General features: G+C 43.4%; 1 protein-coding gene across 1 annotated transcript in view; it reads left to right on the top strand.

The window, feature by feature from the left end:
- The window catches only part of odad2 (outer dynein arm docking complex subunit 2), a 31,447-nt gene that overhangs the window by 15,564 nt on the left and 1,165 nt on the right, over positions 1–14,718 (top strand). The window contains exons 9-13 of the mRNA XM_010794579.1: positions 2,395–2,575; positions 2,668–2,729; positions 5,085–5,199; positions 8,083–8,271; positions 8,480–8,701. Coding sequence (XP_010792881.1) covers positions 2,395–2,575; positions 2,668–2,729; positions 5,085–5,199; positions 8,083–8,271; positions 8,480–8,701 — 769 coding nt within the window. The remainder of the gene's footprint in view (positions 1–2,394; positions 2,576–2,667; positions 2,730–5,084; positions 5,200–8,082; positions 8,272–8,479; positions 8,702–14,718) is intronic.

Consider the following 14,718-nt stretch of genomic DNA (forward strand, 5'->3'; position numbering starts at 1 on the left):
ACAACATTTCTTTTATGTGACTGGTGATTTGCGCGGTCTGGACAGCATAAAGGTCCGGGGACCTCCACTTAAGACAAGTAGCTTGTGTAAGCCATTTCCCTGATTAATGATGCATCAAAATGAGAGATGATTGATGCCCCAGAAATGTAATGACATTCATAGCTTAAGTGTTTATTTAAAGACCACATTACTGTGTGTTTTTTTGAGACGGCTGTACCTTGTCCAAGCTTATATTTACTATGGAAATACCTTTGTAAAAGCACTTCTTGGAAAGATATTTTGTTTGGATATATGAACGCATCGATATGAAGTCCCCTGAGCCTGTATACTGAAGTGTTATGGACACACAAACAAGCTGTAAAAAGCCCTTAACAAAAGAGTGAGTGAATACCCTGTAATGGAAAGTCACCACTGCCAAGTCTCTCTGTATTTGCCAGCACAGTAATGTTGACGGTCAAGATTGTGGGGTTCGCTTCCAATGACTGACTACTCTGCCATCTTACCTCTGTTCCAACGCTATGATGAGCACACCATAATTGCCCTTCCAAATGATACTTCTCCTTACCTCACAAAAGTTCTGTGCTCACCCAAGTCACTGCTTTGCCTTTTTTTCTTTTTAAATGAGATAGATCAATCTATCTGCTCAATTTCAGGTTAAAGGAGCCAGTTCTTTTCTCTTCATAGTCTGGGTCCTTAAAATGTCTTACTTTCACTTTACCTTTAAACACTAGTGTGCATAAAAGGCAGCATTTAGGTTTTCAGCACTTTGAAAAAGGAAAAGACACACAATCAATCTTAGAATCTTCTACACATAAGCGCCAATGCGGTTCCTGTGTCTTCTGACAGGCTTTAATAAACGTCCCCAGTGTTTGCAGAAGAAGCAAACTCAGGTTGTCTTGTGTGATGTTACTCTTGCCATAACGTAATTACGCCGACCGGGATTGGCTTCACAAAAATAGTCATGTCTTACTGTTCATTCATCAAAAGTTATGTCTGTGATTACGAGATAATTGTAATGCAGTCGACTGCAGATGACACTTCAGTGATGCCATTGGCAAACCATTGTTTTTCTTTATGGTGAATTTCACTGAAGTTAACTTTGGCAGCTCCGATGTTCATTAGCAGTGTTTTCCCTTGCGAGAATAGGCTGTGTGTCGTCGGCCCCTGACCAAACCCAAATGACCTTGGCCATCCACAACAGCTTAAGGACCATGATGCCAGCAACCGTAACTGTGAATAAAAACAGTCGTAGGGCTTAACTGTACATCAGAGGTTTGTTGAGGTTTTTGTGCGACCGCAGTATATCCCTTTTAAATGTTTACTGTAGTTTACCACTCTATAGCATTGGCAAACAAGGAAGAATCACAGCTAAATAGGGAGGGAGAGTTTCCAAGCCTCATCAAAGCTATGGTACGGACAAGGGACAACTGTGAGCAGTCGTGGGAAAACTGCCTGTACTGCTGGGTTACAGTAAGAGATCTATGTCCATGTGGCTCAGGGCACTGTAGCCACTACTTATCACTTTAAAGTAGGGAGCAGGGAGGAAAGTACAAGCATAAACAGCTCTAGTGAGATGTTAGATGAAGACAACAAACACACCTTCAGTCAGCCGCCCCTCTGAATCCCTGCCACGCTGCTGACGTACCAACTCAAACCAAGTCAAGCCAGACAACTATTGCGTGTTTAGCCACAATATTGTCCTTAGTCAGTCAATTGGCCAATCAGTCCACCACTTTGAATCTACACTTAAATATCTCAACAGTTATTGTGTAGAATGACATAGATGTTTACCAGACATTTGTGTTCCCTGGAGGATGGACAATCCCCTGACTTTTTTATCTAGCAGCATTTTTCCTTTGTGCATTTCATTGAGTGCCAACTATGGTTGCCATTTGGGGTTTTGAGTGAAATGTCTGTTTAACTATTGATTTGATTGCCATTATATTGCTCACATGCATTAAACAACATTTTCTCTAGCTCCAGGTATTTTTTTGTGCACTTCTTTATTTTTAAACACCGTAAAAAAAAAAGTGCGTGCTGTGTTTATTGCTAATTAGCCAATGCTAGCATGCTAACAGATTACTCTAAAAGGTCAACATGGTCCTTTGCGTCAGGGTCTTGCTCACCCTGTCTAGGTTTGTTTTGAAATTGTGACCTGCTCCTTGTACATTGTCTATTAGTTAACATCAGCATGTTAGCATTGTACAAAGTAGTAGAACAATTAAGCCATACCATGCTAATGTCAACATTTAGTCCATAGCACAGCCTCAAATACTAAAATCGCTGCAGACTCTTCTTCTTCTTTCTTATTCGTTAACATCTATCAGTTATTAATACACCTAACAAATCAATGTGAATTGATTGGTTAATTCCCCTTTGTTCCACTCTTGACAGGTTTCAGGAGTACAAAGCCCTGGAGACCCTGGTTGGCCTGCTGACAGATCAGCCTGAAGAAGTTCTGGTAAATGTAGTGGGAGCTGTTGGAGAATTCGCCCGGATAGCTGCTAACAAGGCCATCATCCGCAAGTGTGGAGGCATCAAATCGCTTGTGAATCTGCTCACTGGAACTAATCAGGCATGTTGAATGATCTCTTATTGCATAATGGCCATTTTATCTTTTGACCATATTATATTGATTGATTTACTTTTTATTTGTCTTTTTTCTAGGCGCTGCTTGTGAATGTAACCAACGCAGTGGGTGCCTGTGCTACGGATATGGATAACATGGCGTAAGTGTCACCTTACATCCAACTAGCTCTTTTCCATTTATTACACTTTACACAAGGCAAACAGCCCCATGTGAGGTGTCTCTTAAAATATCATTAGTTGCTTGCTCACTGTCATTACTGAATTACCTCCAAACCCCTATTCTTGGCCGCGTATTTATGTCAAATGTTTTGACAAGGGAATGACACCAATTACTTGATCCAAACACGGTATAATTAACCTGTCATGGGCTCATGCTTAAAGAAATCTATGTTCTTGTCATTTGTAATCATGCAGGTACTTTTCTCTTTTATCCCCAGCTTAATGACATCTTTTAGAAGCTTTGTTTATTGTACCTGCTAAGTTAAATATGGTTGTGGTGTTTTACTATAGCTTTGTGGTCTGTGTCGGGACTTGAGCTGGTCACACGAACATACCTAACGCCCTTCCCTGTCCAAGAGTTCATAGCTGGGAAAACACAGCGAACCACAGTCCAGAGCCGACTTTCTTCTGTTCATTTAACCTCGCCCTCGTTACTTCAGAACATTGTGGACCTTCCATCTGTGTCTCATTGCTTTTACGAGGCTGTTATGCACTACACAACACTTCTTAATTAGAACTGGACACACATACGACCTAATGTTGGAGTTTACATTGTAAGCTAGCTGTTAATGCTACCCTGTGAGCCTATTACATTTGTTTGGATGAAAAAAACCAAGGGGCTCAATAAAAAGAGAATCATGTCAAAATACAGCAACCAACTGTGGTAAACTTCACACAAGGCGAGAAGTGTTTTACGTGGTTCATCATGTTCTCCGTGTTTTCTCACGTTATGGACACAGTATTTAAGCCAGACCTTGTCATTTTTCAGCCTTCACACTCCGCTGTAAACAGAACGTTCTTATTTCAACGCCTTCTTGCATGTAGTGTATGTTTTGTGGCGATGGCTTATTTTGAGACATGTATGTGTACAGTAGTTTGCTGAGCAATTAACATAACTCATTTTGATTGCTTCCTGCTCCCACCAAACACTGTTTTCCAGATTCACAGTGATTAGATGGTATTTGGCTAGCTAACAAATATGATGATGCATGACACCACACAGTAAGCTACAATATTCTTGTCTGTTAACATGACTTCATTTTTTCCAAAACAAGCTCTTTTCTCTGATACCTTCTGTTGATCAGCACAATCATTCTCTCATCATGGTTCTGATGAAGCTCATCCATAACCACCGAAAGCCCAAAACAAACAACGGTCACTTTCATGTTCCCCATGAAAAACGCATGTGTTTGTTTTCATTCTCAAGCAGTAGGCAGTGTGTGGTTAATGACACAGCACTTCCTTCGGTGAATCCTGTGTAGCTACAAGAGTGAACACACGTTGTTTTATGCCTCCTGGGTTTGTGGTCTCCTCCTCTAAATCCATCACTGTCAGCTGCAACTTCATTGCTAATCTGTTTCATACCTGCTTCATGGGAAGACGGAGCTGTTTTGGACGATGATGTGACGCTTCACTTTTGTTTTCGGCCCGGATTTAGGAGGCCCTGCAGACTGGAATCTGATGTTATGATCCCTGCAGACTGATTTATGTGCAAACAGAAGACAGATGGCGCAGAGGACGTCCCTGATGAGTGTTCGCTCGTTGCCAGTCACGGAGATACAGTGATTAGAGAGTGTTTAAGTAATTATGACAGCATTCAATGTCCGCCTTGTTGGTGGACGCACACATGGGGAACACGTTACATGTTATTTATGCCAGACAACGGGTGCACTGTGTTGTAATTCTTTGGGTTCCCAGACCCTGACTGCAGTTTTGACTACAGTCATGTATACGACATGAAATACAGTTCATGCCTAAGTAAACTTCACTCAGACCTCATGAAATATAGAGCGACCTGTCTGTGGCTCTGTTTGATTTGGAAAGAGGTCCTCTTTTTGGCTTTGGTTGAAAAACAAGCCACCAACATAAAGTGTAAGTTTGTCTCGGCTACTATTTATAAATCTATGTATGAAGCACTATATGTGCAGATGTATGTGCGTTAACCACTGGCCCATTGAGCTTCTCCACCGAGAGGGGTTTGAGCGAGCAGACAGTGGGTGGGTTTCAGTCCTGGAGAGGAACTGAGGAGGGAGGAGGGCTGAAGGCAAGTCGTGATGAAAAGCCAACTCTGAAATTGATCGATGTTTTGATCCTACTTGGCGGAAGTTGAGTTGAGCCTGCTGCAGGCCAGACTAAAACAGCCAAAGCTCTGAGAAACAAACATGATCAGGATGATCACACAATCATTCAAGCAGAAAATTACAACCAAAAAGCAACATTTTTGGGGGCTTTCTTCCTCCCTTCTCACACTACTTCCTGTCTCTTTCTTCCAACAGAATCATCGACCAGCTTGATGGAGTCCGCCTGGTGTGGTCCCTATTGAAAAACCCCAGTGCAGAAGTGCAATCCAGCGCTGCATGGGCCCTTTGTCCATGCATTAACAATGCAAAGGTACAGTACAGTGAAGTATATTTGTTTTCGGCCCCTGTCCTCTCTCTGCGAGTGAAGCACACCTAAGGCAGACGGATTATAGCCTCTAAATCAAAGAGGTCTGCAGGGTTCGTGTCGTTTCAGAATTATCCCACTCACAACACTGAAGCCCGCTTATATCACCATGCTGCTATCCTAAGCTCTCCCTCCAACCTGCTGCTGCTGCTGGGAGGTTAGCGGGGGCAGAGCTGTGTCAGAGGGGGCTTACATGAACTTCGGGCTAATATGAAGCAGAGAAGCCTCCTTGGCACACTGGGATCTGTGAATTGGGAAGCAGGCAGGGAGAAAGGCTCAGTAATATCCTGTGGCATGGCTTCTGATTTCCCCGCTGAAAATCTTGCCTCAACATGCTACCAGTTACAGAGATTCACAATCGACACACAGCATAGGGTACGAGACAAGTTCAGTGAAAGCGCTTTTCTAAATCATATTTTTTCATAAATAAATAAATACAAAACCCACAACATGGACAATAATACTTACTACACATATAGACTTAAATAAGAAAAACTACTCCGTGACACACTTGAAAATGTTTGTTGTCAAGTTGCATTATGGGTAATTTAGATAGGAAAGAGAGCACGTTAAATGAGAAAGACGACATCTCGGACTCATATGCATCGATTTAGATACTCATTTTTTTAAACGGACCATCTTGAATCAGCATGTTTGCAGGAGTTCATGCTAAATCAGTGGGGAACTGTTCTTACACACGAGCAATATGAAAATTAGGGTCCTTTACCCTAGTCCGTCAACTCTAATTTCTGTTACACATTAGCAGGTCTTTGATCCCCTGAGCAGTCCCGACTACAAACGTAATGTTGTTCTAATAGATTATCGCAGTGATTAAGGTAAACAGCATGTCAGTGGGACAATCTGGGTTAATTTAAACAGTTGGGCCCAGGCAGGTGTCTATGGGGGTCTGGGTTTTTACTCTGGCCTAGAAGTATAGCGAAAATGATGCATGGCAACCATATGGCGGGTCTGTGGGTCCACCATTGAGCGCTAACAAAGTTTGACAATGTTTGTCTGGATGTCAGTTTGCCAATTTTGAGGGGAAATTCATGAACATGCTTTTTGGGTGATTTTTCTGGGACGGGGGCAATGACAAAGGCTGAATAGTGCTCTCGGCCCGTGGGGTTGAGGAACCTGATACAGCTGCTTCGGTGCAGCCGCTATTTAGATAAAGACCCCATGTGGTTTGTGTTAGCAGTTCCATAGTGGATTTATGAGAGAGCCGTGGTATAAATGCATCTGCTGGATGCTCCATACTGTACTGCCTCCACAGATAGATGCTGTTCCTGATGCCCACAGGTCCACAACCTAAACTCACACACCATAAGTATACTGTCAAGAGTAGTGAATCATTCAATTATCTTTGTTCTCCAATCAAGGAACTAGAACCATCCCAATCGTATGTAATGGGGTGTATAATTAATTTGCCTGGACGCAGAGGTGCATTTAGGTGCTTGATTTATTTTTCCTTGACATTATAGCCATGTATGTTATAGAAGCCTGATTGCTTCAGAGAAAAGGTCAGGGCACGCGTCTGCCATTCTGAGCTTGGCTTAGCATGAGATCACGCACAGCAGATAATGTGTTTTCTATTTCATTTCATCCTTGGGTAAGAGGAGGAGGAGAGAGTGAGAGGAGAGTGAGAAAGGCCTTTCCGTGTGCAGCCTCATAATGTTGCGGTTTTCAGATCTGGGGGCCCTTCCAGGCCATGAAAGAGATTCTGGCTAGTCTATCGCAGCTGGTGGCTTGAGAGAGCTTCCTCTGTCGCATGGACTCCCAGCCAGCCTTCATCAGTATTCCTGAGGAAAGACTTCCTGTGAGTCTGGGGGTCAGCTCCTGGCCCCGGCACCCCTCTCTCTACCCTGCACTGCACACATGGCTCATCCTCTGGCACGCCATCACAGGGCCCATACACCCTGGCCCGGCTCTCAGCTTTGAGCTCTCTGTCTGTGCACCCAGGTCTCCAAAAGTACCTCTACACTGAAACTGTAAATCATGCACTGCTTTTTGTCCGTGCTGAATTTGAAGAAATCCCTTAACTTATAGAATGAAGAACATTGCATGTAACAAATGCTCGGCCATACATCAGCTCTGGACATGCTGATTGATGTTGAAATGGACTAAAAATAAGCCTGCTTTATGATTTGCATCCATAATTGTATGCTTCTGGGAACATTTCAGTTCTATTTTCAAAGCTGAACATCACAGACTCGGCCACGGTCATGTATTCTCCCATGGTTGGCGATATGGTGATTTCTGATTTTAAACAGCGGCCTGATGTGCCAAGCCATACTGCAGCCAGTGCCTCCTCCAGCTCTTCCGCTGTGGTTCCCTCAGCACGCCCCACCAGCCTGTTGGTTTGGTAGGCATTACCTCAAAAGTGGCTGAGAGTCCTGTGGTACCATCTGGTGCCATGAACTCAAACCATGAGGCCTTGTGTGTGTCTGTCTGAGGCGAGCGCTTCAAATGTCACCTCTAAGCTCTAAATTCTATGTGTCATGTTCGTTATGACAAGTAGGGGTTGACAAAGATGTCACACGTGTTGCTTTTTCGCCCAAATCCACAACACAGTTGTGCTGTAAGAGCGGTTGTTGTTGTTTTTACATAAAGATAGGTATACTTGCTAGTTAGCACTAATGGCGCTTTGAGTGTTCCCTTATGTAAATACTTTGCTTGTACTTATTCAGTGTTCTTTGTTTTTTATGCCTTTTTTTCAAATACCCCTGGCTGCCTCTCCTCTTTCCCCATTCATTACACTACCTCCCTCCTCGTCATCCCTGTTGCTCATTTTGACAGAGCCTAGGCTAATAACAGACTCTCTGACTATAGGATGCAGGGGAAATGGTGCGCTCCCTCGTCGGTGGATTGGAACTGATTGTTAATTTGCTGAAGTCAACAAACAACGAGGTGCTGGCAAGCATCTGCGCCGCCATCGCCAAAATAGCCAAAGACAAGGAGAACCTGGCAGTCCTTACGGATCACGGGGTCGTCCCGCTGCTCGCCAAGCAGACTAACACGGTAAGTGCACCCCACTGCTGGAGACAAACAACAAGGTTTTACTATTCAACAACACTGCACTTACTGTCAATAAACAAAAACCCCGCTAATGAGAAAAACATAGGATTCTGCCAGGAGCCTTTTGCAGAGCTGTAGTAGAGCTTGTTATTCTGTACATTGTAAAGACTGGTCTCCGGGGGCCAATAGCATCCTGTTCTCCTGTTCGCAGACTGATGACAGGCTCCGTCGCCACCTTGCTGAGGCCATTGGTCACTGCTGCATGTGGGGCAGCAACAGGGCGTCTTTCGGTGATGCTGGCGCCGTGGCCCCCCTGGTGCGTTACCTCAAGTCAAAAGACAAGGAAGTCCACCAGAGCACGGCTATGGCCCTTTACCAGCTGTCCAAAGACCCCAACAATTGCATCACCATGCACGAGAAAGGGGTGGTCAAGGTCAGTGGTAGATGGATTCACGACTCATTACTTCTGCTTTTTTGGTAGCTTATTTTCAAAGTAGTTATTTCTACTTTATTTGGTGATTTCAAGACTATATCTGGCATAATTACATTGAGGAAAATGTGCTTTGGCGTACCGTCACCCTTGTTTTAGCGATGTGTGAAAAACACTGAGTAATAAACTTTGAAAGGCTGCGACTATTTTCAGAGCCTTTGACCGACGGAGCAGAAACAAAGTGGGGTTTTATTCGACGGCGGAAACATGACTCCACTTTCTAGCCGTCATGGGAATTCAGAAAAGCAAACAGCTCAGTGTGTGCGCAGTGCCATTTCTCCGGTAGACCCTAGATGCCATTACAACACAAGTCAAAGGGCTGTAGCTGGGGGTAACTGTTGCTAAGGTCTGTTCCTGGACATCAGGGTAGAATGCAGCAGCGATATGGTTCACGCCAAAGAGTGGGGTTGGAGCTGTTCAAGGCTACAAGGGAACAATGCTTTTTTTTCCGACTCTAAAAGCTACATCCGCCAGCTTTCTTCTTCACTCCAGTTGTGTCGAGTTCTTCCAAAAAAGAAACAAGTATTGTTTTGTCTAACGTACAAGCCTGTCAGGCTTTTTCCAAGCTCCGCTCCAGAGACTGTTTATGTTTGCCTCTGACAGTGATGTGGAGATTTTATGTTAAGATTTCTCTGTAACTGATGTCTTGTCGCAGATGATAATGTTCCCATATTTCAGCATTTTGGGAAAACATTGCTATCTTATTCTATAATTCAATCATGTTTCACACAAAAAGACTTTCACATGAGAAATCTTTATTTGGCCACCGTGCTCCCCCCATAACAACTGCGATATATATTATGAAGTGGTTATGCCATTGCAGCCAGAATTATTTTTCCCATGTTCATTAAATGGTGTGCTTTAGCTTCATCTGCTGTTATAGTGAATGTGGTTCAACACCAGCTATAATTGGTAGCTGGACTGAACATTGGGTGTTCCAAAACAGTTATGTCCAATTTGCAAAAGTCGTTAAGCTGAATGCTTTTTGTAGTTCGAGCCACGACAAAAACTGGACATGCCTTCCTTTTTTGCTCCCAGTGTGTCTATTTTCGAAATTCTAGCGTTTGTATGGGCGTGAGTATGTGCAAATGCGAGTATTACCACCCTCTTTAATCGTTCTCCGAGTTTGCCCTTATTAATGTACCAGTTAGAAGTTGCAACACCACTTCATAATGTATTTTTGGACTTTTAAAGAGCTTAATTACCAAAGGCCACGTAAGTGCAGCAGCATTGCATTTGTTCTTAATCTCAGACATTGAAACACAGGCAGCCTCATTGTTCAGTCTGATACCTGCCTGACCCCGGAGGAAACATTACAGTGTGAGAGCATGTCAATCTTCTCCATACTGTAATGCTCTGCTTCATGATATACAGGCGACTCGTAGACAGAATGTGTTAAAACAATATCTCCTGTGGTTCTGAATAGGTTTATCGAGGATTGATAAAGCGCCCCGTGTCTAATTTACAGCCCTGTGTGACTGCCTCTTTTATTATTGCAACCATATTTCAAAGAGCTTTTTCTTTGCCACCGAGAAGCTTTCAAAACATGTTCACCCACGTGTAGTATACGGTTTCCAAACGGTCGAAGGTCTCGCTTACTCCAACGTTGGTTTAGAAAGTTACTTTCCTGTCTAGCACACTTAATGGTGTATAGCCTGCTCCCTTAAGATCCACAGAGGAAATCATGCATTGAAAAGAAAGTATTTCACACTGGAAAACACATCAGTGGTCGTCTCCTTCCAGAGCCTTCCAGTTTGGTCCAGAATCAATTCATTCTGAGTTTGAACCTCACTTCCATTTGTTTTGGACAGCACCTACTTACACAGGTTCTTTGTTTCTTAAACTTTTCTGTCAACATCCTCTCACGTCGGATTTTGTTGGAGAAAAGGGATTCAGGTGCTCGTTCTCACAGGAAATACAGTACATACAAGGGGAAAGAGAATTTTTCAGCTAAGAGATGAATTACCCTCCCCGTTTGATTTGACATCCACTCTTGGTATCTCACAGTTTTATTCATGTACAAAATCAACATGTCGTCCCCCTGCGCTTTACAGCACTTCCAAAAGGACTTTTGCTGAAACCATAAATCCTTGTAGACAGCTTGAGCCAGCTATTTGTATTAAAGAGGCTCTTTCACGAGAAAAAGATTTTCTGAAGTAAATTGATGAAAATTACAAAACGCGGATGGTAATTATTGGTAATTTTCAACTGAAGGCATTCCAGTGCGCGGCGTTTGCCAAGTCGTGGCATGTATTTGAGGCTTTTGCTAATGTAAGTGAGAAAAACGTTTTGCACTTTTGTTGCCATGAGCACACTTCTGCCCCGGCGTGGTTAGTGTTTGTTTTATTTATTTTTTCTCTCCCGCGCGGTGTGACTTCAGGAGTGAAAGTGCACAGTGAGGCTGTGGGGGGGCCGAAAATGACATCAAATGTAAGGGAAGGAATAAAAAAGCAATCACAGGTTTACTTCTACGGTTTCCTACCCTCAGCTTTTCGTGTAACATGACTTCAGGTTGTGGGTGTGGTGAGCAGATGATACACGTCTGTTATGACTACCATGTTTTTGAGATCAACGGAGGGTAACGTTTTAGAGCCTTTAACTAAATCATCTCTCCCTCACGCCTGGACCAGAAATGTCGAGCCATGTTCTTTATGTTTCACAGGCACAACATTTCTATTATTAATAATGTAAAAGAAAATGAAAATCTGCTAATGGATTGTAGGTTTGAGAAACACTATGAACCAACCCACCATAATGTTGAGTCTGGAACACTGTCTCCGACCCAAACCATGTCGAATACAGTGAATATTAATTGTTACCATCAAATCAGTTAAACACCCCGATGTATGTTAAAGGATCTTGAACATATCTTCTTTAATAATTGTAATGTAACGTTAAATGTCCGCCCCATGTTTCTTTCTTTTTTTTAAAAGTGTATATTATTTTACTATTGCTAGCACTAGCACTATATTTCACTGAGTGAGTGGGGATTTGAATACTTAACAGTAAGCCTTTCCGCATCTTTCAAAGTTTCATTCCCCCCCCCAAAAAAAAAAAGAAATATGTTGAAAAAATGCAAAGAATAATAAATTAGTTAATGAAAAAAAACATCGAAAGAGATAAAACAACAAGCAGTTGATGAATAAAATGGTGTCATCGCGTACTTTTGCATCCCCACTCACTTACAAAACAAACACCCCGCCCCTCCCATTTTGAAAGAGGCAATTTGTTGGAGAGGAATCTTTATTACAATTGCAAGGATTTTTAATATCCTTCAAAGTCTTTTTAACTACCCACATGTTTCTGTCTCAAACATTTGTCCTTGTTCATGCTCAAATGGAGCTGCTGTGATGCAAGGGACATCTCAGACTTGATCTGACAATAAAATGTAACATTTTAATTCTCATCTGCCATGTGACACGACAGGTTAGTCCAGGCTGAACGTTTCCCCTTAAAGTCATTGATTTGAGAGCAGCCCACCCTCCTCTTCGTCTTCCTCTTTAGAGACACAGAAAAAGCAACTTAACAGTCTCTGGCTCGCTGGAGGCTGCAGGGAATGTTGTTTACTTTGACTTCCCTCACCAACTTCCCCTGAGCCCAGCTAAACACTGCTGTCTGTTTGTGCTGTTTGCCTCCTCAGTGGAGTCTAGAACATGGGAATGCTGGGATACAGTGTGGATGGGGATGGGGGGGGGGAGGGGGGCATAATGGCTGTCAGACCTGGCACATGGGAATTTACAAAACCTGCAGGCAGCCGTGGTGCAACAGAGCACACTTAACACCACGACACCTCCTTGTGCGATAAGGTGTGCATGCAACAAGTCCTCCCAGACTTCACCCCCCTCCCTTTAGCCAGAGGGGGGAGCGTGTTCCGCGGCTCCCTTCTTGGAGGTCAGGACTCACTGGAGCTCTCTGAAGTGCAAAATCCTCAAAAATTCACGACTTAGTTTTTCAAACACGGGCAAGTGTTCATGTCAGGCAATATCCAACAAGTGGCGTATTATATTCCTGGGGATCCCAGCTGGGGGGGAAAGAGCGAGCTAGGAAAACGGCCGCAAAGAGAGACACGCTTATCCTAGCCTAGCTGCGTGCTTCGGGAGACCTTATTTGGCGACGTCTGAATAACATGCTATGAGGTTGGCAAAAACGCTGCCTCTGGCACTTCTCAGGCATCCTCTCTTTCCACAAAAGAGGCTTGTTTAGTGGGCTGCATGTTTTCTGGAGTCAGAGGATGTAAGTTTGCTTTTGGAGGTGTTTTGGATGCTATTTAAAAGTCATATCAAACCCCAAAAGCAAATGTTTTCAGAAGAGCTTACATCTTGTAATGCTGCATTCCTTTTCCCACAAAATAATGTGATGATAATCAGGAGGAAGCATATTCTTTTTCTCAGTTTTTCAGCTGGACTTATACTTTGGGTTCACAGCCCTTTCATGCTCACGCACACAAGCTGGCTCACCTCAGCTTTCATCTGTTTTCCTTACACTGTTTATCTTTGTGCTGAAAATCCTGGGAATGTCTTCACTCGGCTTCTTCTTTGGCGGTTTGCTAACCACACAAATGTGCCGAGAGGCGTTTAAGGTTTGTGTGTAATACGGAGAAGGGTCAGGGTCAGCCTCGGCTCTGCTCTGACATGCATACATGAACACAATGATAACTGAGAGGAAATAGATTCTCACGTTTGTAGCACTGATCAGCCGGACACAGATGAGGCAGGAGCCAGTGCTGGACATGATGGGAGAGTTTTGACTAAGAGGGAGAGAAATTGAGAAAATGGAGATTAGCCAGAAGCTTTTAGGATCATTTGATCAGTGGCTGGATGATGGTTTTAAAGGGGATTAGTTCTTGGATGAGTTCCTCTGACGGTGACAGTCTACATATTGTGCTCGGGGTTGCTCAGGATCAACAGGGATGTGGCATTGCTGCGCTGAAACCAGGGAAACAATCCTTACGGTGTTTGAACACCACTTGTAAGCCTGTTGCTTTGTGAAAGAAATCTTCTTCTAAATCCTTTTTTCTTCCCACAAGGCATTGATATATGGCGCTTAAAAGTGCCTCCGACATCTCAGCAGTAACTGTATTTATCAAAGCTTCATTATGTTGAGGAGCGGGGAGTCCTTAAGTGCTTAGTTGAGGGATGTAATGTTGCCGTTGGTTCATTATGGATGTAAACAAGAGCATACAAAATAATTGCCAGTGTGGCTTAGGAAACCTCAGTGGCGCACCGTTGTGATTTTACCCAGAAGCACACACTGAACGAATTTAGATTCACCCATTTAGTATTTACGCTTACGTTTACTTTTATTTTGACTCAACCTCACAGCCGCCCACACACATAACATAGTGATTTTGCTGCAGACAAAACAAGAATAAACCTCCAAAACACATGGTGGTATTCCATATATCCAGTGTGATTCTTTTTGCTTGTTTCTGCATAACCCTTTAACAACTTTAAATGTTCAGTTTTATGGACCCAATAAATGAACCTCCAAAGATAGAGGTTTCTTTAGAGCGCAAACCTTGTTCTGCAATAAGATCTAACGAGATCCATTACACAAGCCACTAATAGTCGGATATAATCTGACCTTTAGAGCGGTGGAAAAGGCTGTCAAGTGGTGTGGTTCATGCTCAGGTTTTTAATGTCGAGCCTGCCCTGCACGACTTTCATCTGAACAAACTTACAGAAGCATGTGCGCTCGCAGCTGTAACCCCTTTGCTGAGGCATGGTTTGGAAGGGTAAAGTTGGACACACACACTGAATACACACACACACACACACACACACACACACACACACACACACACACACACACACACACACACACACACACACACACACACACACACACACACACACACACACACAAACACACACACACACACACACACACACACAGACAGACAGACAGACAGACAGACAGACAGACAGACAGACAGACAGACAGACAGACAGACAGACAGA

The sequence above is a fragment of the Notothenia coriiceps genome, unplaced genomic scaffold, assembly GCF_000735185.1.
Source record: "Notothenia coriiceps isolate Sejong01 unplaced genomic scaffold, NC01 NC01_scaffold00037246, whole genome shotgun sequence".
Lineage (NCBI taxonomy): Eukaryota > Metazoa > Chordata > Actinopteri > Perciformes > Nototheniidae > Notothenia > Notothenia coriiceps.